Source organism: Corythoichthys intestinalis, chromosome 16, assembly GCF_030265065.1.
Source record: "Corythoichthys intestinalis isolate RoL2023-P3 chromosome 16, ASM3026506v1, whole genome shotgun sequence".
NCBI lineage: Eukaryota > Metazoa > Chordata > Actinopteri > Syngnathiformes > Syngnathidae > Corythoichthys > Corythoichthys intestinalis.
In genome coordinates, this window is record NC_080410.1 from 823,326 (window position 1) to 849,486 (window position 26,161).

The window sequence follows — 26,161 nt, forward strand, 5'->3', positions numbered from 1 at the left end:
ATACGCTGAATTTCAGGTGGGTTTATCACATCATCACTCAGTTCTGGCATTACTTGGCTGTGAAGCATTTTGTGGTTCCTTTTATATGCACCAGGTTCATTTTTTTTGGGTGTCATTTTAGTTGGAAGTGACTGTAAACACTCATCTTCAACTGTTTTCTTTCTTCTGCACACCAGAGGGGTGGTGCGATTGTCGGAATGACAATTGTTTTCGGAGTCACTGCTATCACTGGAGCCAATGGGTGAGCTAATCTATTCAGCTACTAGGTTAGATGTTGGAGGGTGAGTTACTTGCTATTTTATTCCTGGGTTCCCTGGTATTATCAGTTTAAACTACCGTGGGAAGAAGTGACGTAACATAGGCTCCTAACTCGAATTCGACGATGACTGTATCCCCCTCTAACTTCCGTGTGTCTGAAGTTCTCTGTATTCTAGCAACAGGTTCAATTTTTTTTTTAGAGATTCAACAATGTCTTGATATGCATCACGACTGGTAACACCAATCACATGCACTAACAGTTTGTCATCACTTCTTGCCATCGTCATAAATTACATGAAAATAAAAACAAAAAAATTAAATAATGTGTCAAATGATCAAATGCTATTTTCTGGTCGACCAGCAATTTTGCGAATGGATCATAAAACATATTATACAGTCCAAAGCTAGCCTCTCCAACAATAGCTTTCGAGAAGAAGTGTAACGTTTGCGTCTGTGAATCCCCCCCCCCCCCACCCCTCTTTATCATGTGTCTCTATTGTTTGAAGGGCTCTCCAGCGCATATATTTGTTTTGTTTCTGAATTTGTCATGAAACATTAGACATTTGGAACAAGATTTTTTTTTTTTCTTTGCTCTACTGGTACTAGGGATGGGAATTGATAGGATTTTTACGATTCCGATTCCATTATTGATATTGCTTAACGATTCGATTCTTTATCGATTCTCTTATCGATTCTAATTTGGGGGAAAAGAAGAACAAACGTTTTGATTGGCATCGAGTTTGTTTAATCAGAAGTCACAACCTTACAAACTCACAACGAGATCAAAAGAGGCCCAAAGCCTCAATGTTAACTGTGGCAATAAGTGGCAAATACACAAGAATGTTTAACATTTTACTGAAACATTTATCTAATAGAAATAAAAAATATTGGTATATATTGCCAGATAGGTTGTTGTTCTGCCTTTGGCAATATGTGTTGAAGCAGGGGTCCCCAAACTTTTTCCTGTGAGGGCCACAAAACTTTTCCCTTCTCTGATGAGGGGCCGGGGTCAGTTTGTAACAGAAAAAGTGTGACGATTGCAGAAGTGCATAAATGTAAAAAATTATTGTTTTTCAGAAAGCCACAATCAAATAACCCTTTCTGGATTCTTCACGGAATGAAAGTAAATAAAATAAAAATAATAATATAATATAATAATAATAATAATAATAATAAATAATAAAAACACTATTAATTAAATAGATAATAACCAAAAACCCTCTCTGAATTCTTCAAGGAAAAGGCCAGGAAATAAATAACACGATTGAAAAAAAAAAAAAAATTCAAAATGGCCGGACCAAATGTGGAGGCGGGCCGTATTTGGGCCGCGGGCCGCAGTTTGGGGACTCCTGGGTTAACGTGTATTATTTACCATTACATTGAAATGCATGACTTTTGGTTTTTGTGGCGCTTACACACTCAAGTGGGGGCGCCCTTGCGCTTCCTCACGCGAACAAGAACGCGCTCACGTGAAGAGGAGCGCGCTTACACCCGAAGAAGAAATGCCGCATCCAAGTGAGTGAGCGAGTTAGTGAGAGAGGGAAACACTTCTACGAGCCTAGGTTCTTTGTTAATGTTAATATCTACAGAGGCAACGCCTGTATGTATCATCTTTTGTGTTGTTGTTGTTGTGTTTCCACTCGCGATCGGACACTTAAATCCAGTTGTGTAGTGGTTTGAACGATGTGCTAATGCTAGCGAACGAATGCTACCCATTTGTTATTACTGTTATTAGCAGCTAATCATCGCTGATTTACGTTGATGCAAACCTGTTTGTTATTGGGGACGAAATTGATTTGTTTCATTTCTATTCTTAGTTTCACTCTCGAAGTGATGGTTGAATAAAGTCAGCAAATTATACCAACGTCTTCTGCATCGTCATTTGGGAGTTAAGCTAGCTGTATAGCCAGGACTGAGCCTTAGCCTCTCTGTGAGGACAGCGCAGTCGTATTCCCTCCCGATGCAGTTATCTCCACCTTGCAATGACTGCAAGTCGCTTTGTTGTAATTTTTCCTTGTGAAGTGAAGACACTTTCGAGCAGTTGAACCTACGTGCTGTCATTGTTATGTTTATGGCTGCAATGCTCGTGCTTACCCGTCGTAACCCTTCATTTTCACACTCTTTCCTGGTGAAGTGTAGTCAAACTTTGGAGCGAGTGGTTCTTGGCGCCATGCTAGTTTGATGCGTCTAGACAACAACACACGTCACGACGCAATACGCGTCTTTAGGAATCGTTAAAGGGATCGTTAAGGCTTTTTCATTGTGATGTCGAGGCCTCGAAACACTCGGAACCGGTTCCGAATTGGAATCGGATTTCGATTCCCATCCCTAACTGGTACACAGCATTGTTAATTCTGACAGTAAAGTTGGTAGCAACCCTATTTTAGTACGTAGCTAATACTGTAGAGCTGTGCCAACCTGGACGAAGACAAAGAACTGATCTGATCAGATGTAAACACAGAATCAAAACAACAACTTTTTGGGTCGTAAATGGTATTTTAAAATACCATGTTAGAACAATTTTAAAAAACATTTCTTTCATGTCTATTGAAATATTAGGGCCATTTATTGAATAATTGCAATCTCGCTGTGGCGACCCCTGAAGGAAAAAGTCTAAATGAAAAGAAGAAGATTCACTTCAATTGATTAAATGCAAGTCTTACATATTGTACCTTTAGAGACCATACTGTAGTAACTGAAATTACATACGACATGATGAAAACGTTACATCCATTTTTTTCTGTCTAGATTTTATTGATATAGATGATGATTCAGATGACTCTGTCAGCATTTTGCAATAATCCAAATTGATGATATCAATGTCATTCTTTTTATTTGCAGTTGCAGTCAACGGCGGAGGTGCCTTCTAAGTATTGATTCATGGAACCAGACACACAACCACTTGCCTGCCTTGCCTCAGTGCTGCAAAACAAAAATACACACAAGTAATTTAGAATCTTCAGAATCGTATTACCTTTACTGGTAGGTGAAACCTACAAAACGCAGAAATTATAGTCTTCGGTGTCGTATGTCTTTGTTTTTCTGTACGTTTGTGTTCAAGATAACTCGAGAATAATTAAAGGGATTATTATCCTGCAGGAAATGTTTGAAATATGAAGTGGAAGAGGTGATTAGATTTGGGGTAATGAGATCAAAGAGGTCGTCTCTTTCTCCGCATTCTCCCAAGAAGAACAATATAGAGTGGTACCTCTACATACGAAGTTAATTCGTTACAGGACCTTGTTTGAATGTCGAAATGGTTGTATGTCGAGCAGGATTTTTCCATGAGAGTACATTATAATACAATTAATTCGAAACCTACACTACTGTAAATCCTTAATTAATGCTGCTGGCACGATTAAAAATGGCAATTACACATAGCAAAATAAATAAATTTATTTTTAAAAATCGGAATAATAATACAGTATAATAATAATTATTATTATTGCGCTAATAATGTAACGAATCGGGCTCTAATGTGGCGGATGTGTTGCGTGCTGTACCTGAACACACCGCGTGGCTGACGTGACGAGGTCGGAGGAGGACTGTCGACATTCTACGGCCGTATTGCCGAGCTAGTTCAAAGACGCGCGCACCACGCTCATATTTTTCATCTTCATTTCAATCGTAAGCTTTTTCCACCACGTGCACTAATCTTCTTGGAACCCATGTTGATTTCTCTCACAAGAAAATCCGCTGTGCGTCCGTCTTGCGGGAAATCAAAGAAACTGTGGCGCTCTCATGAATCATCGTATTTCAAGCATGCAGTCGGGATGAAGAAACAAATGGCGAGTCAAATTTTCCTCCGAATGTTGCAGCGATCGATTGTCGAAGCGATCGTATCGTATCATATCGAGGTACCACTGTATTACTGGTAACATATCATAACCCAGTTGATAATAATGTTCAAGCACATCTACTGTATGTACATATTACATTTGGATGTTCAAGCACATCTACTGTATGTACATATTACATTTGGATGTCATGTGTCTAGTATGTAATGATGTCTGTCATTTTCTATTTCCCACGCACTTCTTTTAGTGTGTTTTGTACTGCATATTGTATCATGTACAGTAATTAAAAGAAAAACTACATGAAAGGTCATGTCCTGCATATATCACAACATTTATCTATCCTTTAATTACTAATCACATTTTTAAACATATACTTTACCTTAAAATCCCACATGACCATGGCTCCATCCAGCCCCACGCTACTGTACTTCTCCACTTTAGTTGTACCCTTAACAGCACATAATTGCCTACAGAAAAAAACAGATGTGTGGAGAAGGCATGTGAATGGGGACTTTTTAACTAGTCAAAATGTTGCATTTTATTGGTTCTTAATTTTTGTTCATAAGATTCCGGATACAAGCGGCTGAAATGAGTTTTCTCCGCATGGTGTCGGGGCTCTCCCTTAGAGATAGGGTGAGAAGCTCGGTCATCAGGGAGGAACTCAGGGTCGAGTTGCTACTCGTCTGCATTGAAAGGAGTCAGCTGAGGTAGGTAGGGCATCTGGTTCGGATGCCTCCTGGACACCTCCCTGGAGGCATTCAGGGAGGTGTCCAGGAAGCTCACCTCTCTCCAGCATGTCCTGGGAACGCCTTGGAACGCCTTGGGATCCCACCGGAGGGTTTGGTTGAAGTAGCTGGGGAGAGGGAAGTCTGGGCTTCCCTGCTAAAGCTGCTGCGCCCCGCGGCCCGACTCCGGATTAAGGAATGGGGTTGGGTGGGTGGATGGATGGATGGATGGATGGATGGATGGATGGATGGATGGATGGATGGATGGATGGATGGATGGATGGATGGATGGATGGATGGATGGATGGATGGATGGATGGATGGATGGATGGATGGATGGATGGATGGATGGATGGCAGGCAGAACACTGGTGGCTTTAGAGCACATATGTCAAAGTCATGGCCTACGAGCAAATGAAGTATATTGGGCTGTCGGGATGACATTTAATCAAGATGGAAACCGACCCTAACGCCGCAGCTGCCCACTGGTAGTTTGCACGCACCAAAATTACATTACCCACAATGCAACATTTGCCGCTACCTCACAAAAGGTTAGTTTCTCATGAGGTGATGAGGCGGACGATCTGCCACCACTCTGAGCTGTGTGCCGTTCAAGTTGTGTGACATCCGAGTTGCGCCAAATTGCTAAGACCCATTCAGTCCTGCTTGCAGGCCTCATGTTATTCTGTTCTCCAGGTGTTTTTAGAAAGTCAGCTAAGATCCCTTCTTTTTCTTGCCAAAATGGGAAGGTTAGACTTTTTACTTTCTGAGGTTTATTATTTTGGCCTTAGTACACCCTGAAGCTGTTGTTTTGTTTTTAACATTATGTAAACATGCCCTGTTAAATATAAAATGTTAAATGAAGTGGCTGCTTGGGGTTTGAGGGAGTTGGGGACCCTAGCTTCATGCTAAGATCCAGAAACCCCTAGACAGGACATGAAAATTGTTGGTAAGCGAAACAGCAATTTCTCTTACATAATGCTGTTTTGGTGAAGGGTGTCCAATTCATTGCTGTCATCCTCTGTTGCCCGCTTATCCAGGTTACGGAAGTGCTGCATGGCTGAAATGCCACTCTTAGATGACTGCTTGGGTATGTCCAGCTTTTTAACAAATCTCAGAGAGCCTGGTCCGGTGTAGCTGAACTGGTATGGACAACAGTCATGCCCCTGAGAGACAAAAACAGTGTAAATATGCTATAGGACCACCAGAAAACCAATCAAAGCAAAATGGCCTCAAGTCACCGACTGTTCTGTCATAAACATGCAATTATGCCATATTTAGGGTTTATATTTGGGTTACGCCCAGCTCTGTGCTGAGTGCTTGTTTCAAATTCATTTCAGTTGCTTACACCATGTTTTATACATTGCAATGTACCATCAGACTATATTCGGTAACCAATATTATCACTGTCACAATTTGCATTATATACAGTAGATCAACTTTTGGTCAAAGGGCTGTGACACGCACACACGCACACCCATCCCCGCCTACACATGACAGGTCAATAATTACCGCAGCAACAATCTCAGTGGGGCTGACAAATAGAACGCTCAACAGTGGAAGACTGTCAATAGTCAGCTGTGTTGCCCTGTGAGAAACAAAGTCATCAATAAATACTTGTATACCAACAGAAATGTATACATATTATCTTTACAATTTCTCATTTCCCATTGCCTGTAGCAATGATGTAATAAAGGTATTGATGTTCTATTTTTCACTGTAAAAATCTTGATGATATCAATGGTGAATGAAGAGAATGACCAAAAAGTATGCATCTAAATAAAATTTATGCACGATGCACGCATACATTGCACTCATTTTGCCAATTGTATTCTCTATGAGTGCACCACACACTATATTCATAACTATCAACTAGATAATACCTATCATTGTAAATATTTTTTGAAAGTTCCTATACTATGGTTTAACAAAACCATGGGGCAAATGTGTATTTATTTATTTTGTTAATAGCCTAATAAGCCACGAATATAGCGGTCTGCCTTACTTGTGATCGTATTGCCGTGAATGTGGCTACTTCTTTAAACATATTTAAGATTCAGGTGACACAAACAACAAGTCCGGGTAATGCTGTGTTGTGGGAGGGAGTTCCCAAATTTGGTCAGGGCGTTGTATACAGTATTGTACACGCATCCATTTCAATTACAGTGAAAAGGTTTACTTCATCAAAATATCGTCATCAGCCGTCTGCCATTGAGATAGCATGGGCCACTAACAAAGGTGGGCAGGGTAGCCAAATACCCCCGTAACGACGTACTCGATTTCGACACCCGAGGCTCGTCCAACATTTTGTCTCCAGTTGTTTGTTCTTTATTTTGGTTTTTTTTAGTCATGTAACAGTGTGTCTGCCAACTCTAATCTTTGGTAAGTACACTATATTATTTGTCATTTAATTTTGTTATTTATTAGGCCTTATTAATCTAAATGATTGGTCTCTAATTGCTATGCATATCTGGTATTTCATTAAACTATATGTGTGGTCCGCTTTCCTTTTTTGCACTCGTACTTGTTTGACATTACGTAAGTGTTGCTTTCACGTTAAGAAGCAGGGGTGAACGACAGTTAACATTTCAAGAAGGCAGAGAAACTGTTAACAGTGCGGACTCGCTAATGCTAAATTCGGCCCTTTTTGGCAACACGCCAAATGAAGTAAATGAATAATACAGTACTCCCACTTAGAAATGATGGGCAGGTTTGAAATTTTCATGGTAGGTGCATGTTCACTGTAAGACAATTTTAAAAATCCAGAAATCACAGTTGAAGATTTTTAAAACCATTTTATCTGTATGAAAAACTTAAGAAAATCAATGTTAATATTTTGTACAGTGGCCTTTGATTACAATTACAGAGGTCAAACATTTCCTTAACTTTTCACCAGGTTTGGACAGACTGCAGCAGAGATTTTGCACCACAACTCCACACAGATCTTCTCTAGATCAATCAGGTTTCTGGGCTGTCACTGAGAAACATGGTTTTCCATTGGGTTTAGGTCTGGAGACTGGCTGGGCCCCTCTAGAACCTTGATATGCTTGATATGAGGCCACTCCTTGGTTATTCTAGCTGTCTGCTTTGGGCCATTGTCATGTTGGAGGACCCAGCCACGACCCATTTTCAATGCTCTAACTGAGAGAAGGAGGTTATTCCCCCAAATCTCCCAAATAATACAGTACAGTCGTCTAAGTCCCATATGCAGAACAACACCACTAAATCATGATGCTACCACCCCAGTGCTTCACAGTAGGGATGGTGTTCATGGGATCATTCGTCTTATTCCAAACAATTCCTGACTCCAAAAAGTTTGATTCATTTATTTTGATCTCATATTACCGCATGATTTTCTCCATTGACTCCTCTGGATCATCCAAATGGTCACTGGCAAATTCAAAACGTATCCGGGCATTTGTTGCTTACAGTAGGGGAACCTCCCATGCCATGCATGATTTTAAACCCGCACTTAGTGTATTATCAACTAACAGGCCCTTGTGGCTCACAATTCTAGCTAATAGACAGGTGTTCAAACACTTATTTGCAGCAGTATAATACAAATAAATTGTTTTTAAAAAATCATACACTCTTATTTCTGGATTTTTTTTAAAAGATTCTATCTCACAGTGGACATACACCTACCATGAATAATTCAAACTCGCCCATCATTTCTGAGTGGAAGAACTTGCATAACCGCAAAATGTTCAAATATTTACTTTCCTCACTGTAACTCCCTGATACAAAGTTTTTCTTTTTCAATGTTACCGGAGGGAAGTGATATCTATTTTATTTTTTTACTTTATTTTAGTTATATGACATATAATTCATGTTTTTGGATAGTTATTTTGAGAATTTGGGTGTATTTAGGGGTACTTAAAGGGTTAATTATGAGTTACACGTAAATTTGGGTTATGTCGCCAACGTAGGAACGGAACTCGTTCATAACCCGGGGACTACCAGTAGTCTGTATAGTAACTAAACACACATAATCAATAAAATAGTTCTTTTTTTAATGCTCTGCCTTTGATCTCAGTAGTACTTACTCCTTTCCCCGGGTAGCATCAGCCACGGTTATGCTGCTGTTGTGGGCCACCCAGGCCAACTGGTCTCCACTGGGAGAGAAGGAGACACTGTGCACCCAGCCTCCACAATCCTTATTCTCTAACATCACCTCCCCGAAAGGCATTTTGGCCCCCCAAGCAGTGGGTCCAGGTTTGTCCTCAATGTCCTTAATGTAAGCTGAGAAAATTCTAAAAATCCAAAGCAGAGAATATTGAGTTATATTACATTTTGGAAATGTTTGGTACCTCCAGCCCGATCAACCTCCTCAGCCTGTCCTGCTTGACCAGACTATGCCAGCTCTCCTTTGAGCTCAACCTGTCCTGCATGACCCAATTACGACAGATCGCCAGCTAAAACACAGTATATCGTTAAAAACGCAGCAAACTGCAGCTCCTCAGTTGTCTGCTCTTAACAGTATATAAATGGCAACCCTGCTGCCAGCTCTTTACCGTTATTTTACGCTGAAATTTTTTACAGTGTGGTCATGCCTTTCAGTCCCACCGACGCCACTGCACTTCTTCAGAACCTAGTTAACAATGTCTTTGAGGACATGATGAACAGGTTTATGAACACTGTATACATTTTAAAAGTTTACTATATAGTTGTGCATACCAGAATGAAAAATAAAATCTGTCTTTAGATATACAGTCTCCACCGTATTTTTCGGACTCTACGTCGCAGTTTTTTTCATAGTTTGACTGGGGGTGCAACTTATACTCAGGAGCGACTTATGTGTGAAATTATTAACACATTATGATATCATTTCACATGTTATTTTGGTGTTTTGGAGTGACACTGATGGTTTAGTAAACTTGTTAGCATGTTCTTTATGCTATAGTTAATAACTGAATAACTTAATAGCTATGGCCATGTTGGTGTTCTGCCTTTGGCAATGTGTGTTCAGTAGTATTATTGACTTTTTTATTTTGAAATGCATGCTTAAGTTTGTGGCGCTTTCACGTCCACGTGGGGGCACACTTGCACTTGTTTACGTGAAGAAGATTGCTCACACACCAGAAGAAGACCGACAGCTATGTAGCTGTGAGTGAGTGGGCGAGTTAGCGAGAGAGAAACATGGCTGCGAACATACGTTCATTGTTTATGCTTGTAAAATATCTCTACAGAAGCAACACCTGTGTGTATCATCTTTTCTGTTGTTGTTGTGTGTTTTCCACCCTTGATCAGACACTTAGAGCCAGTTGTGTGGCTGTTTGAAAAATGTGCTAATGCTAGCGAATGCATGCTAACCGTTTGTGTCATGTCATTGCTGTAAAAGCACCTAATTATCATTCATTTATGTCGATGCGAACCTGTTTGGTATGGAGGACGAAACTGATTCAGAAAATTATCCGGACGTCCAGTATCGTCATTTGGGAGTTTAGCCCGCTGAATAGCCAGGACCGAGCCGTAGCGTCCTGGTGAGGACAGCATATTCGCATTTCGTTGTTCATGCACTGTACACTTATTCAGCATGTTGTTCTCTTTGTATTTTTATATTAAATTGCCTTTCAAGATTACATGTCTGTTCTATGTGTTGGATTTGATCAAATAAATTTCCCCCAAAAATGCGACTTATACTCCGGTGCGACTTGGTCAGTGTTGTCAGTATAGTAACGCGTTACTGTAATCTGATAACTTTCTTTCAGTAACGAGCAATCTAACGCTTTCATTTTTCCAAGCCATTAATCCGATTAAAGTTAGTTTCCCTAGTGCCTGTGCGTTCCTATTTTGCTTTTGCCCCATAATGTATGTAGAATGAAGAATACTGTAGTCATGTACAAAGAGCATTTGAATAGAAAATATTGCTCTGGAGTTTGGGAGTGACATCACATCTCACGTTTTCTCATCGGTGAAAAAAAAAAAAAACGGGTCACGTGTATTACGATGCCGTTTGAGCGCTGTCTGCCACGGCGGTCAACAACATAGCAGTCATTCTGATGAGGTAGCGAGGCTAACAGTGAAAGCCAAGATATATACCGCATATGGATGCCTTTGCTCACTGAAAATACAGCCATTACTTCACATTTCTGTCCAGTAAAGATGACAAAAGTATCTCCGTGCGTTGCAAACTGAAAAAGACACTACGTGACAAAACTCGAAACAAAGCCTACAGGTACCAAGACAGCCAGCACTTCTACAGTTTGTAACCAGCCTTTATGCACATTTTATTGTTTGTGTTTGTAACCATAGGCGGAGTTTTACTTTTGTGGGGCCGGGGGCAAAGCATGTTAATGACTGAAACCAAAAAGTTTGGACACACCTCATAATTTTTGCGTTTTATATATTTACACTACTATTGTAAATCCTCTCTGAATACATGAAAACTTTGAACGAACATGTGGAATGGCAAAAAAAAAAAAGTGAAATAACTGAAAACAGGTTTTATATTCTACATTCTTCAAAGTATCCACCTTTGAGATGTCGCAAAACTTTTGGCCAATACTCTATATATAGTGGGAGAATAAGTATTTGGTACACTGCCGATTTAGCTGGTTTTCCCACTTGCAAGCCATGTAAAGGTCTGTAATTTGTATCATAAGTTCTCTTCAACTGTGAGGGACGGAATCTAATACAAAAATCCCGAAAATCACATTGTATAATTTTTAAATAATAAATTTGTATTTAACTGCACGAAATAAGTATTTGATACATTACCAACTAGTAAATATTTCGGCTCTTAGTTCTTTTTAAAGAACCCCTCCTGTTCTCCACTCATTACCGGAAGTAACTGCTCCTGTTTGAACTTGTTACCTCTATAAAAGACACCTGTTCACATGCTCAAACAAACAAACTCCAACCTCTCCACAATGGCCAAGACCAAAGAGCTGTGGAAGGACATAAGGGATAGAATAATAGACCTGCACAAGACTGGAATGGGCTACAGGAAAATAAGCAAGCAGCTTGGTGAGAAGATAACAACTGTTGGAGCGATTATTAGAAAATGGAAGAAGTTCAAGTTGACAGTCAATCCGCCTCGTTCTGGGGCTCCATGCAAGATCTCACCTCGTGGGGCATCACTGATCATGAGGAAGGTGAGGGATCAGCCCAGAACTACACGGCAGGACCTGGTCAATGACCTGAAGAGAGCTGGAACCACAGTCTCGAAGAAAACCATCGGAAACACATTACGCCGTCATGGATTAAAATCCTACAGTGCACGCAAGGTCCCGCTGCTGAAGCCAGTGCATGTCCAGACACGTCTGAAGTTTGCCACTGACCATCTGGATGATCCAGAGCAGCAATGGGAGAAGGTCATGTGGTCGGATGAGACCAAAATTGAACTTTTTGGTCTAAACTCGACTCGTCGTGTTTGGAGGAAAAAGAAGGATGAGTACAACCCCAAGAACACCATCCCAACCGTGAAACATGGAGGAGGAAACATCATTTTTTGGGGCTGCTTTTCTACCAAGGGTACAGGACGACTGCACCGTATTGAGGGGAGGATGGATGGGGCTATGTATCGCCAGGTCTTGGCTGACAACCTCCTTCCTTCAGTGAGAGCCCTGAAGATGGGTCGTGGCTGGGTCTTCCAGCATGACAACGACCCAAAGCACACAGCCAAGGCAACTAGAGAGTGGCTCCGTAAGAAGCATTTTAAGGTCCTGGAGTGGCCAAGCCAGTCACCAGATCTGAACCCGATAGAAAATCTATGGAGGGAGCTGAAAGTCCGTGTTGCCCGGCAGCAGCCCCGAAACCTGAAGGCTCGGGAGAAGATCTGCATGGAGGAGTGGGCCAAAATCCCTGCTGCAGTGTGTGCAAACCTTGTCAAGGACTACAGGAAACGTTTGGTATCTGTAATAGCAAACAAAGGTTTCTGTACCAAATATTAAGTTTGATTTTTGTGATGTATCAAATACTTATTTCATGCAATTAAATGCAAATTTATTATTTAAAAATCATACACCGTGATTTTCTGTTTTTTTGCATTAGATTCCATCCCTCACAGTTGACGGGAACTTATGATACAAATTACAGACCTCTACATGTTATGCAAGTGGGAAAACCAGCAAAATCCGCAGTGTATCAAATACTTGTTCTCCCCACTGTATATATAAAACTGTTCAAGCTCAGTTGTTGTTGGTTTCTTTGGAAGCTTAGGTTTACAGAAATTCTAAATATCCATCTTGCCTCCACAGGTGTAGTTTTGGCTTAGCAAAGCAAAAGGTCTCTTAGGTGCTAGTCACATGATCTACTGAAAAAATGATTTTGACCCATTTTGAAATACGTTGTAGGATTCTTGTTCATTTCATTGATTTTTGTTGTTTGTTTTATGCTTTACAACTTTTATAGACAATATTTTAACAGCTAGGTCTTTATTTTAAAGGGGAAGTTCAGAATTTGTGACATTAGGCTTTATCCTGGAGTTAGCGGGGGTTTATATAGTCGTTGGAGTTGATTTGAACTGATTTGAACTGTTGATTTGAATGGTTGTTGAAATCAACTCCATCGACTAATTGAACCCCCGCTAACTCAAAGATTAAGCCTTATGTGAAAATTTCAATTACATGTGATGACATTTTTCTGTTATTTTAATGTTGAGGCAGCAAAAGGAGAAACATTGGTAAAAAGTAACTGATAAGTTACTTTTAAAGTAACTTAGTTACTTTGATAATAAAGTAATCAGTAAAGTAACTAGATTACTTTTTTGAGGTGTAATCAGTAATTAAATTACTTTTTTAAGTAATCTGTGACAACACTGGACTTGGTTATGTTTTTTTTCTCTTCGTTGGGCATTTTATCTTATAAACTGCTGTATTTTCAGCCAAAAGAACTGTTGTGTTTGATAGAACAATATTTCTATATGCTGCCATAGCAGATTCATGGCGTATTAAGCCACTGAACTATTTTTGATTTGTCCGTTTTACCCAGGAAACCCCCGCTTTTGTTAATGAAGGTAATTAATTATATTTATTTTTCAAAATCCCTGTCATTTATAGCTTAAAATCATTCATTGATGTCTCATATTTCATTTAAAAAAAAAAAAAAAAAAAATGTAAAAATTTTTCACTCGTATATTTTAAACTTAAACAAATTATGTCACATTGAAAAAAATGGTGTCTGGAAAAAAGGCAAGGATATCTAACTCATAACTATCGCTTAGTTGTATTTTTTTTTGTTACTGTCGCATTTTCTTCGATATGTTAGATGATAAAGAATTGATCCAAAAAAAGAAAAACAAAAAAACATCTCGACCACTCCTTGATGTCTGCGATATTTGCATCGCGACCCTTGTTATATTACCATGTTTCACCCATAAAATCCCCCCAAAATCCGGCTGTGGCCATTCACAGCTGTGTCTTGACACTCGGTGATACATGCTACATGGAGTTTTTGGATGGAAAAGAGGTAAGTACGCGATAATATCTCGTTAAAATCCTGGCGCCTTTAATTCTGCTCTCGCATGCTCTCGCCTCCAGTTAGGGTTTTGCTGTTTAATTTTTTTTTTTTTTAAATGCCCTCCTGTTTAAAATTGTTCTTCTCCCAGAACACTGAGATTTTAAGCTTTCCAATGATGTATCACACATGCATATAGGACAATTTTGAAATGTGGCCAAACTGGGGGTCTCAGAGTGGACCTGAGTGTTTTCCGCCATATATATATATATATATATATATATATATATATATATATACATATATAAGGCGGAAAACACTAAGGTGACGCTCCGAGACCCCCAATTTGGCCAACTTTCAAAATTGTCCGATATGCATGTGTGATACATATTGAAAGCTTAAAATCTGAAATTTCTGGGGGAAGAAAATGTTTGAACGGGAAGGCATTTAAAAAAAAAAAAAAATTAAACAGCAAAACCCTATCTGGAGGTGAGAGCACGTGAGAGCAGAATTAAAGACGCCATGACTTTAACGAGATATTATCGTGTACTTACCTTGTTTCTATCCAAAAACTCCACGTAGCATGTATCACTGAGTGTCAAGACACAGCTGTGAATAGTCACAGCTGGATTTTTGGGGAAATATAACAGGGGTCGCGATGCAGAAATCGCAGACATCAAAGAGTGGTCGAGATGTTCTTTTTCATATATTTACCCTTTTAAATGTTGTTTTTTAATTTTTCTTTGTTTGGATCAATTATTTATCATCTAACATATTGTAGAAAATGTGATAGCAACAAAAAAATACAATTAAGCGCTAGTTATGAGTAAGATATCCGTGACTTTTTTACAGACACCATTTTTTTCACTGTGACATAACTTGTTTAAAAGTTTAAAATATGCAAGTAAATAATTTTTCGAAGTTTTTTTTTTTTTTTCTAAAACAAAATATTAGACATCAATTAATGATTCCAAGCTAAAAATGACAGACATTTTGAAAAACGAATATTAATTAATTACCTTCGTTAACAAAATCGGTTGCGCGACGTCTGTAAACAGGGGTTTCCAGGGTAAAACGGACAAATAAAAAATAGTTCAGTGGCTTAATACGCCATGAATCTGCAATGGCAGCATATAGACATATTTTTGTTTCAAACACAATTTTTTTGGGCTTAAAATACAGCAGTTTATTTTAAAGAGGGTTGCAGGAGCAGAAACTGCTTTTTCAGTCATGTCTGTGTTTTCCGCCATATATTATATATATATATATATATATATATATATATATATATATATATGTATACAATTCTCATGGGAGTTACCTGCAGTGAAGGTCAGCAGACCCGGCTGCCAGAAGAATGTTATTAGGATGCCAATCAAGGCTCAGAACAGTGGAGCGAACAGGCTTTTTGATGTGTTTACTCAGCCACCTGTTGGTGATAATAGAAGGAATGTCAAAAGCCTCCATGATAATATCATATGTATTGTAAATGATTGAATTTGCTGACCTGACCACGAGACTGAAAGTTTATTCAAGTATTATTTAACACGTATTACTTGTCAGTGTTTGATTTGGAGCTCATACTGTATATAGTTTCCTGTAACATCTACTCAGGTGAGAATAAGATACATGTTTATAGATGTTTACAGACTGCTTTGTCATGATTATGTGTAACAGATTTCAACCTGTCGATTTTTGTTTGGTAGAAGTTCCCTTGCTGTACTAAATGTCTAAATCAGTGTGTGTTTATATTGAAGATACACCGGTGGAAGAACAAATCTCATCAGGGCCCATGTTCAGTTGTACCGCTAGCACCCCACCCCAAGCTCCGCCCATGAAATACGCAGTAGATTTAGCATTAGATTTGTGCAAAAATACTGCAGTGCTATTTTGGAATCAGAATAGTTTTTGGCAGGTTTGTTTTTCATCTTTTCATCAAAAGTTATTTGCATCCAGTATAAGGAATATATAATTTATGCCAAATTTGAATTTTGTTTTTACCAGTCATTTTCTTTCTCAAAATAACAGACAGAGATGAGTCGAGCTCCACTGCCAAGGGCAAACTTGTTTTCCAAAGGAGACCATTTTACACATGTGGCTGCACGGTTGATTCGCACAAGGACCAGAGTAGGCTTCCATGAGCCATCCTTTAGAGTCCACACATAGGCGTTGCGGTCAGAGGCACAGGTGACAATGCGATTGGACTTGGGGGCCCAGTCAATGCCTGTAAACATAATAACCAAGTTCCATTAATTTATGTAAGGCGGAAAACACATGGTTGAAAAAGCAGTTTCTGCTCTTGCACCCCTCTTTAAAATAAACTGCTGTATTTTAAGCCGAAAGAACTGTTGTGCTTAATAGAACAATATGTCTATATGCTTTATGAGCCTGGACTATTTTTAATTTGTCCGTTTTACCCTGGAGACCCTCGTTTACAGACACTGCGCAACCGCTTTTGTTTCAACCCAGCCATAAAAAGATTATATTTACTATGTGAAGTGTCTGTCATTTTCAGCTTAGAATCATTAAGTGATGTCTAATATTTCGTTAAAAAAAAAAAAAAAGACTTTAAAAAATGTTTAACTCGCAAGTTTTAAACTTTTAATCAAATTCACAATCTCAATGAAAAATATAGTGTCTAGTTAATAGGATATCTCCCTCATTACTATCGCTTAATAGTATTTTTGTTTTGTTACTGTCGCATTTTCCCCTATATTTTACATGATAAATAATAATCAATCAAAAAAAAAAAAAAAAAAAAAAAATTATAAAAGGGTAAATATTAGTTATATTCTCCTGTTTCACCCATAAAATACCTACAAAGCCTGGCTGTGGCTATTCACTTTTGTGTCTTGACAGTCGGTGATATATGCTACACGAGTTTTGGGATCAAAAAAAGGTAAGTATAGGATAATATCTCGTTAAAATCTTTGTGTGCTTAATGATGCTCGCAGCTTGAGTTACCGGAAAGCCACAAAAAGACATACATTGCAATCGAACGCAAGCGAAAGAATTATGGACACAGCAGGCTGACTGAGTAGCGTGCTATCCATTATCTTTTCGACCCATGTTGCCGTTTGGATTGCAAATTATGGGATGATATCGATGTATTAGATACATTAGATGCTTAATGAGAAAGCTTAGGTCCTAGAGTTCAAGGCTAAATACAATAAATAGTGTTATGTACTCACATTTATATGCTCCCTTTATGCATATGGAGCCTTTTACTCTCAGTATCTCACATTCACATTCTTTAATCATAACTGAAAAAATATATTAAAAGCCCAGTGCAAAAATAAAAAATTATGGTATTGGAATTTAACCCCCAAAATTCCCCTGGAAATGTCTTTCTATGCATGGATTAAAATCAAGCCAGATCAAATAACTGTATGCAGTAAAGGTATTATTAACTATAGCGATAACTCCCCATTTAGCCATGTTTATTTACTGAATTAAACACAGGGCTAAATTAAATCTACATTTACTCACGTACAAATTTCCTTTATTATTGTACATCCTCCCACATGTACAGTATGAGTGCATGCATATCAAAGACTAGAGTAGACAAAGAGGGATCATCTTGAAGTGTTCGTCATTTATTATGTATCAGCATGCGTGTCTAAAACCTTATTTTAAATGAGAAACTTAAAGAAAATTTCAAATGTCTCAAAAATGTCTATTTTTCACTCACCCAATTTGACTTACTTTTAAGGTGTCAAAAAATGCCCTCCCGTTCAAATGTTTTCTTGCCAAAGAAAATACAGATTTTAAGCCTTCCAATAATGTATCACACATGCATATCAGACAATTATGAAATTTGGCCAAATTGGGGGTCTCAGAGCGGAACTTCAAGTCACCTGAGTGTTTTCCGCCATATATATACAGTATATGTTGATGGAAAGCTCTTTCTTTGGACTATTAAACCTATTTCTGTGTACTTAATAGTTCATCAGATTTCAATTCGCCCTACAGTTGGTTTGTGTACAGTCACTGCTTGATATTCTAATATTGATAAGTTGACATGATTTGTGTGTGTATATGTGTTTGTGTTAGAGATCCCGATCGATCGGGTCTGATCACGTCATTTTCAAAGTATCGGAATCGGCAAAAAAATATCGGCCATGCCTTTTTCTAATATATATATTTTTAAATTAAATCGTTTTTTAATTGTATTTAACGTTACAGACATAATATGTTACACTCATCCAGAGTCTTTAATTTAGGCTTAAGGTAGGGTTATCAAAAATATCATTATACAACAAAAATTGAAGTGTTCGTTATTTATTATGTATCAGCATGCGTGTCTAAAACCTTATTTTAAATGAGAAACTTAAAGAAAATTTAAAATGTCTCAAAAACATCTATTTTTCACTCACCCAATTTGACTTACTTTTAAGGTGTCAAAAAATGCCCTCCCGTTCAAATTTTTTCTTGCCACAGAAAATACAGATTTTAAGCCTTCCAATAATGTATCACATATGCATATCAGACAATTATGAAATTTGGCCAAATTGGGGGTCTCAGAGCGGAACTTCAAGTCACCTGAGTGTTTTCCGCCATACATACTGTATACAGTGTATGTTGATAGAAAGCTCTTTCTTTGGACTATTAAACCTATTACTGTGTACTTAATAGTTCATCAGATTTCAATTCACCCTACAGTTGGTTTGTGTACAGTCACTGCTTGATATTCTAATATTGATAAATTGACATGATTTGTGTGTGTATATTTTTTGTGTGTATTTCAGCCTTGAGCTAGCTATTAGATTGAGTTAAATTGTAAATAATACCATTTTGGACAGTTACGGGTGTGATGGTTAACGCATTTGCCTCACAGTTCAGAGGTCCTGATTTTACTGTCTGGAGTATTCTTGTTCTCTAAATGTTTCTCAGGTTACTCCAGCTTTCTGGCATGTCCAGACATGCCGCATGTATTGCGCATAGAGCCCATTACTATTTCGCTTCAAACACATTTATGCTTATTTTTACATTGATTGCTTCAATATCCATGCATACCTCTCTGTGTCATTATTGGTACCGGCGCATTACAATTCAAAAGGAGTGTCTGATATGACTCCTAAATGAAACAAGCGTTTGTACCTGTGATGCGTCCACTATGCTCAGTAAGCTCATGGATCTTCATCCAGTCTTTTCCTTTCTTTTCATAAATATTCACCACATTATTGTTGGGGCTCACTGCAATTTCTGCACAGACGCAAAAAAAAAAAAAAAAAAATCACATTTATGTATTGTACTGATTTACAAAAGTACTCATTGGAGGAGTTTGTCATTCAATGAATAGAATAGAATAGAATAGAATAGAATAGAATAGAATAGAATAGAATAGAATAGAATAGAATAGAATAGAATAGAACGCCTTAATTGTCATTGGATTAAGTACAACAAGATGTGCACCATAACGTGCACCACATGAAACGAAGCAAAAGTACAATAAAGCTAATATAAAAACACAGGTTGCAGTTTACACAGATTAGTAATTAAGTGAGTAAGTGACAAGCTGCAAGTGGTAATATAACAGTGCAAACATATGTCAATTATTCTCATACCTATCAACCTAAAGGACAATCTCAGATACGGTACACAGTATTATATATAAAACAATTGTATTTGAGATACATATGGCATTTCCTTAGCTACTAGGAGTGCAGGGTGTACACCGCCTCCAGCCCATAGTCAGATCGGCTCCAGCACCCCAGTAAGCTTTTTGAGGAGAAGAGTGGGTGAGTGGACGATATTTGTCATCAAAGAATTAATTTTTACTAATGGTCTTGAATTATATTCTTATTCCTTACATCTCTTTTAATGATTGCATAATTGCATATTTCATCAGCTGCTATTCCTGCAAATTGTAAACAATCAGTGGTGTGTTGTTATTATTGTAATGTCAGGTATTTGGGCAAAACCCAGGATGCCCAAACTTTGTATGCCACTGTAAGATGTTTATCTACTCTCACTGTAAAGCATGATATTAAATATGTTCAGCAACTGTGTTCCCACCAATGTACCACTTAAGTCAATTAGTTGTTTCGGTAATCCGATTTCTTGTGCTTCCACAAGCAACATTAATGCTTTTATGAGAGAGGGAAGATGCATCTTCAAGTTGCTGCATATGCAGTATGTGGGCCCACCCTGGAATAGCATTTTAGATGGACTATCACAGCTGGAAAAGATGAGGTGTTATTCAAATAGGAAGTCATCGCAAAGTTTTCACTTACGTGTCCTGTCTTTGTTCCAGGTGTGGCAAGAAAGTGGTTCTAGACCAAAACTGTAACGCGACATGTCTAAACAGAGATGGGAGATGCTTCTGGAATGTTGCTATCAGGCTAGATGGTCTTCTGTGACTGAGATCAGGAAGGAGCAAAGGAAGATACTTCATTTAAAACAGTCAAAACAGCAATGACATGCAAAAAAAAATCTCACAAACTACTGTTTACACTTAATCAAGTGTGCACACAGACATTTTATCCTTTATGGGTGAACTGGCCTGTCTTCTCTGGTGACTAATTGTCTAAGAAAATAACCGGAGGAGTGAGTGAGTGAGGAGTGGTGCATACTGTTCAAACATGATTTTATTTTCCTTTTCCATCTAACCTCATCGTGACGAGTGCAAGAAATTGGATTATTTGTAATATCTTCCTTGTCTTGTCAATCAAAATTCTATTCTACATACTGTATTCATTTTCAGTCCTCCTCAAGCAGATACATGCATTAATAACAATAGTGTCAGAGGAGACTACACTGCTGTTTTTTTTCTCCAGCTCAAATATCAGAAAATAATGAGGAGAATATAAATAGATTTCAATGAAATACCTTACCGTTGTGTAGTTCAAATGATCAGTAGTTAGCAACTGTGCATTCGTGGACTCTGGACAGTCGACACGAATGGAGCTGTGCAGTCAGACTACAAGGAAGTAATTGTGTTATTACTGAAGGGAGTGAAAGAAAAGTGGGTGTGTCTGAGTGGCAGTCACGGTGAGCGTTGATATAGGACAGGGGTCGGGAACCTGTGTCTCGCGAGCCATATATGGCACTCTTGATGAGTGTTTCTGGCTCTTCGCCAATCTGTAATTTTAAATGTGGAATTGGCCAGCTCACTTTGATATGAACGAGCTGTGCTGAGTTGATGGTGCATTCACACATTCTTCTTGGACCTTCGAACGTACATCGCAATAATATGCTTCAATTCGTTGCCCATTGGTGAACGTCCCGTCACGGAGAGGGATGTTATCACAGAGCTCGTCTTGTTAAGTTTCCGCTCAGCCAGCTGCGGGGCTGGCTCCTCCTAAGTCAATTCTGAGCAAACTAGAATATATAATAAAATGAAAAATTAAACCGTGAAAGTGAACTGCATGGTACCTCAAGTCAGTCAGTTTCACTTTCATGACTTTTTAGGCTGTCAAAATTGTTACCACTCCCAGGAGAGCGAGACTCAAGAAACAGCTGCCCTCAGAGGCTCCACCTGTCTCGGCTATTGTTATGCACATGTCCCCTAGTTGTGGTTTCCACTTCCAGGAAATATACGCAGTGCCACACCATGTTTCTATTTGTTATTTACCAAGAGTGAGTGCACAACTGAGCAACGATTGTAACATTCCAAGTAATGATGTCAGGCTTTTGTTGTTGTTTTCTAAATCAATGTGTTCACACACAAAAAAAATAAATAAAATAAAACAGTGCTCACAAAACAGACTCAGTCAAGCTGGCAACAGAACATTATATAAAGAGGTCAAAATTTGATGTTATATCTTGATGCCTCAAGCATCATCAGACTAGGACAAGACTTACCCCATGCACATATTTGAATCAAATTTGGAGGAATAAATTGTATCCTGTTCAACATTAAGCCTGTTTAGTTGCATTAGCCTTAATCATGTAGTTTCTGTCATGTTTGCATCGCTATTTATATTACATTTAATAAAACACCCTGTATTTTATTCGCGCTCAAAATGTGTACGTACAAACACTTTGTTTAAAAAACAAAACAAAACAAAAAACGAATCTTCTCACAAAAATAATACAACTGTGTGAATTTAGTACAAATAATTTTGCATTTTCCATTTGCGTTTCACATTGGAAAACGAAACTTTTTTTTTTATGTCAACGTTCTCAGTTTTACCCTGGAAACCCCCGTTTACAAACACCACGCAGCCGCTCTTGTTTCAACATAGCCATAAAAGAAGGTAGTAATCGTATTTATTATTCGAAATGTCTGTCATTCTTAGCTTAAAATCATTAATTCAAATCAAAAATCAAATCAAATTTATTTATATAGCCCTTTACAAAACCCGAAAGGTCCCCAAAGTGCTTTACAACAAAGACAAACATGGCACATAGTAAATAAAAGGCAGGAAAGTATTATACAATGACATTAGGAAGAAAAGAAAAGAAAAAAGAAACGAAACAACGCATCACGATTAGTCAGACAGCAAACACAACAATAAAACAGATAAAATCCGAAAACATTAAAAACCCTAAAGAAATAAAACCAGGCTAAACTAATCTTGGGGAAAGGCGAGTCTAAAAAGGTGTGTCTTTAAACGAGATTTAAAAAGGCCCAAATTTGTAGTGGTGCGGATTTCAGGGGGAAGACTATTCCATAACCTGGGTGCAGCAACCGCAAAAGATCGGTCCCCCCACTGTTTGAGTTTGGACCTTGGGACTTGCAAATGAAGTTGGCCGGTAGAGCGAAGACTCCTGCCAGAGTTACGGATGGTTAAAATTTCTGATAAGTAAGAAGGAGCCTGGCCATTGATAGAATTAAAAACAAACAGTAAAAGTTTAAAATCAATTCTAAAATGGACTGGAAGCCAGTGGAGCGATGATAGCACGGGGGTAATATGTTCACGTCTAGGTGTATCTGTTAAAAATCGAGCAGCAGCATTTTGAACAAGTTGGAGACGAGAAACCGATGATTTAGAAAGACCAACATAAAGTGCGTTGCAGTAATCCAGCCTTGAGCTTATAAAAGCGTGAATTGCTTTTTCCAGGTCGTGGCGAGTAAGAAAAGGCTTCACTTTGGCCAAGAGACGGAGCTGGAAAAAACTTGCTCTTACAACAGAACTAATCTGTTTTTCAAAGTTGAGCCTGCAATCGAATATCACTCCGAGATTTTTAACATGTGTTTTAAAAAAGGGAGCCAGAGTGCCAGGGTTGGGCTCAAGGGCATTTAACATAGAAGGTGTGCCAAAAGTAATATATTCAGTTTTGCTTTCGTTAAGATGTAAAAAGTTTTGCGCTAGCCACTGCTTCACATCGGATATGCACTCCATTAATTGGTGTCTAATATTGTCCAATCTCGACCACTTCTTGATGTCTGCGATTTCTGTATCGCGACCCTTGTAATATTACCATGTTTCACCTATTAAATCCCCCAAAAATCCGGCTGTGGCCATTCACAGCTGTGTCTTGACACTTGGTGATACATGCTACAGTGCCTTGCAAAAGTATTCGGCCCCCTTGAATCTTGCAACCTTTCGCCACATTTCATTTTCAAACATAAAGATATGAAATTTAATTTTTTGTTAAGAATCAACAACAAGTGGGACACAATCGTGAAGTGGAACAACATTTATTGGATAATTTAAACTTTTTTAACAAATAAAAAACTGAAAAGTGGGGCGTGCAATATTATTCGGCCCCTTTACTTTCAGTGCAGCAAACTCACTCCAGAAGTTCAGTGAGGATCTCTGAATGATCCAATGTTGTCCTAAATGACCGATGATGATAAATAGAATCCAAATGTGTGTAAACAAGTCTCCGTATAAATGCACCTGCTCTGTGATAGTCTCAGGGTTCTGTTTAAAGTGCAGAGAGCATTATGAAAACCAAGGAACACACCAGGCAGGTCCGAGATACTGTTGTGGAGAAGTTTAAAGCCGGATTTGGATACAAAAAGATTTCCCAAGCTTTAAACATCTCAAGGAGCACTGTGCAAGCCGTCATATTGAAATGGAAGGAGCATCAGACCACTGCAAATCTACCAAGACCCGGCCGTCCTTCCAAACTTCCTTCTCAAACAAGGAGAAAACTGATCAGAGATGCAGCCAAGAGGCCCATGATCACTCTGGATGAACTGCAGAGATCTACAGCTGAGGTGGGAGAGTCTGTCCATAGGACAACAATCAGTCGTACACTGCAAAAATCTGGCCTTTATGGAAGAGTGGCAAGAAGAAAACCATTTCTCAAAGATATCCATAAAAAGTCTCGTTTAAAGTTTGCCACAAGCCACCTGGGAGACACACCAAACATGTGGAAGAAGGTGCTCTGGTCAGATGAAACCAAAATTGAACTTTTTGGCCACAATGCAAAACGATATGTTTGGCGTAAAAGCAACACAGCTCATCACCCTGAACACACCATCCCCACTGTCAAACATGGTGGTGGCAGCATCATGGTTTGGGCCTGCTTTTCTTCAGCAGGGACAGGGAAGATGGTTAAAATTGACGGGAAGATGGATGCAGCCAAATACAGGAACATTCTGGAAGAAAACATGTTGGTATCTGCACAAGACCTGAGACTGGGACGGAGATTTATCTTCCAACAGGACAATGATCCAAAACATAAAGCCAAATCTACAATGGAATGGTTAAAAAAATAAACGTATCCAGGTGTTAGAATGGCCAAGTCAAAGTCCAGACCTGAATCCAATCGAGAATCTGTGGAAAGAGCTGAAGACTGCTGTTCACAAACACTCTCCATCCAACCTCACTGAGCTCGAGCTTTTTTGCAAGGAAGAATGGGCAAGAATGTCAGTCTCTCGATGTGCAAAACTGACAGAAACATACCCCAAGCGACTTGCAGCTGTAATTGGAGCAAAAGGTGGCGCTACAAAGTATTAACGCAAGGGGGCCGAATAATATTGCACGCCCCACTTTTCAGTTTTTTATTTGTTAAAAAAGTTTAAATTATCCAATAAATGTTGTTCCACTTCACGATTGTGTCCCACTTGTTGTTGATTCTTGACAAAAAATTAAAATTTTATATCTTTATGTTTGAAGCCTGAAATGTGGCGAAAGGTTGCAAGGTTCAAGGGGGCCGAGTACTTTTGCAAGGCACTGTACATTAAGTTTTGTGATCGAAAAGAGGTAGGTACGCAATAATATCTCTTTAAAATCATGGCATCTTTAATAATGCTCTCGTGTGCACTCACCTCCAGTTAGGATTTTGCTGTTTAATTTTTTTTTTTTTTAATGCTCTCCTGTTCAAAATTTTTCTTCCCCCAGAAAATTGAGATATTAAGCTTTCCAATGATGTATCACACATGCATATAGGGCAATTTTGAAATTTGGCCAAATTGGGGTTCTCAGAGCGGTACTTCAAGTCAACTGAGTGTTTTCCGCCATATATATATTTCAATGCAGCCCATGCTGCCCGTACAGTAGGTCTGTTGTCTTTATTTGTATATAGTCACCCTCTTGAAATATTAGCCATAATTTGACGGGGGAAAAAATGAGAAAAAAATCCTCAGGATATTTGCCACCTCTGCATAAGTTGGGTACGTCCTTAGTTAAACTGATCTCTCAATTCTGCCCCTGAAATTACATTATAAATCAATACATTGTAATGAGAATTTGGTTCAACATTTCACGTTTTCTAAAAAAACAAACAAACAAAAAAAAAACTTGTATTGTTATTATTTTATTTTATTATTTTAAGAGTGTGACAAAAGAGCACATCAAAATCAACTTTCCTGTGTGCATCAAACTTCAGAGGAAAAATGCACTGAGAGCCCCTGCAGTTTTAATGTTTGCCAGCAGGTCACTAGTAATGAAGCTTCATGAGCCGAATCTATTTTCAAAGCAATTTGAACAATTTCACAACAGGTGAAATCAATGGGTGATCACCGGTGTTGTCACTAATGTGTAACTAAGTAAGGCGTTATTGTAATCTGATTACTTTTATTCAGTAACGAGAAATTTAACGCATTCATTTTTACAAACCAGCATCTGATTAGTTTCCTTAG

The 26,161-nt window shown here is 38.5% G+C and overlaps 1 protein-coding gene across 2 annotated transcripts; it reads right to left on the minus strand.

The window, feature by feature from the left end:
* Positions 1 to 860: 860 nt before the first annotated feature.
* zgc:86896 (uncharacterized protein LOC415190 homolog) lies at positions 861 to 21,141 on the minus strand. 2 transcript variants are annotated; one of them, XM_057817918.1, is made up of 10 exons: positions 21,015 to 21,141; positions 20,415 to 20,540; positions 19,279 to 19,383; positions 16,180 to 16,402; positions 15,500 to 15,607; positions 8,826 to 9,032; positions 6,292 to 6,367; positions 5,755 to 5,945; positions 4,435 to 4,522; positions 2,710 to 3,180 (listed from the first exon to the last, which is right to left on the minus strand). In XM_057817918.1, exons 2-10 carry the CDS (start codon positions 20,476 to 20,478, stop codon positions 3,175 to 3,177), a joined length of 1,068 nt encoding a protein of 355 aa, XP_057673901.1. In that variant the 5' UTR covers positions 20,479 to 20,540; positions 21,015 to 21,141; the 3' UTR covers positions 2,710 to 3,174. The 2 variants fall into 2 exon arrangements, with proteins under 2 accessions (XP_057673902.1, XP_057673901.1); XM_057817919.1 differs by lacking the exon at positions 8,826 to 9,032 and having other exon boundaries at positions 861 to 3,180.
* Positions 21,142 to 26,161: the final 5,020 nt, after the last annotated feature.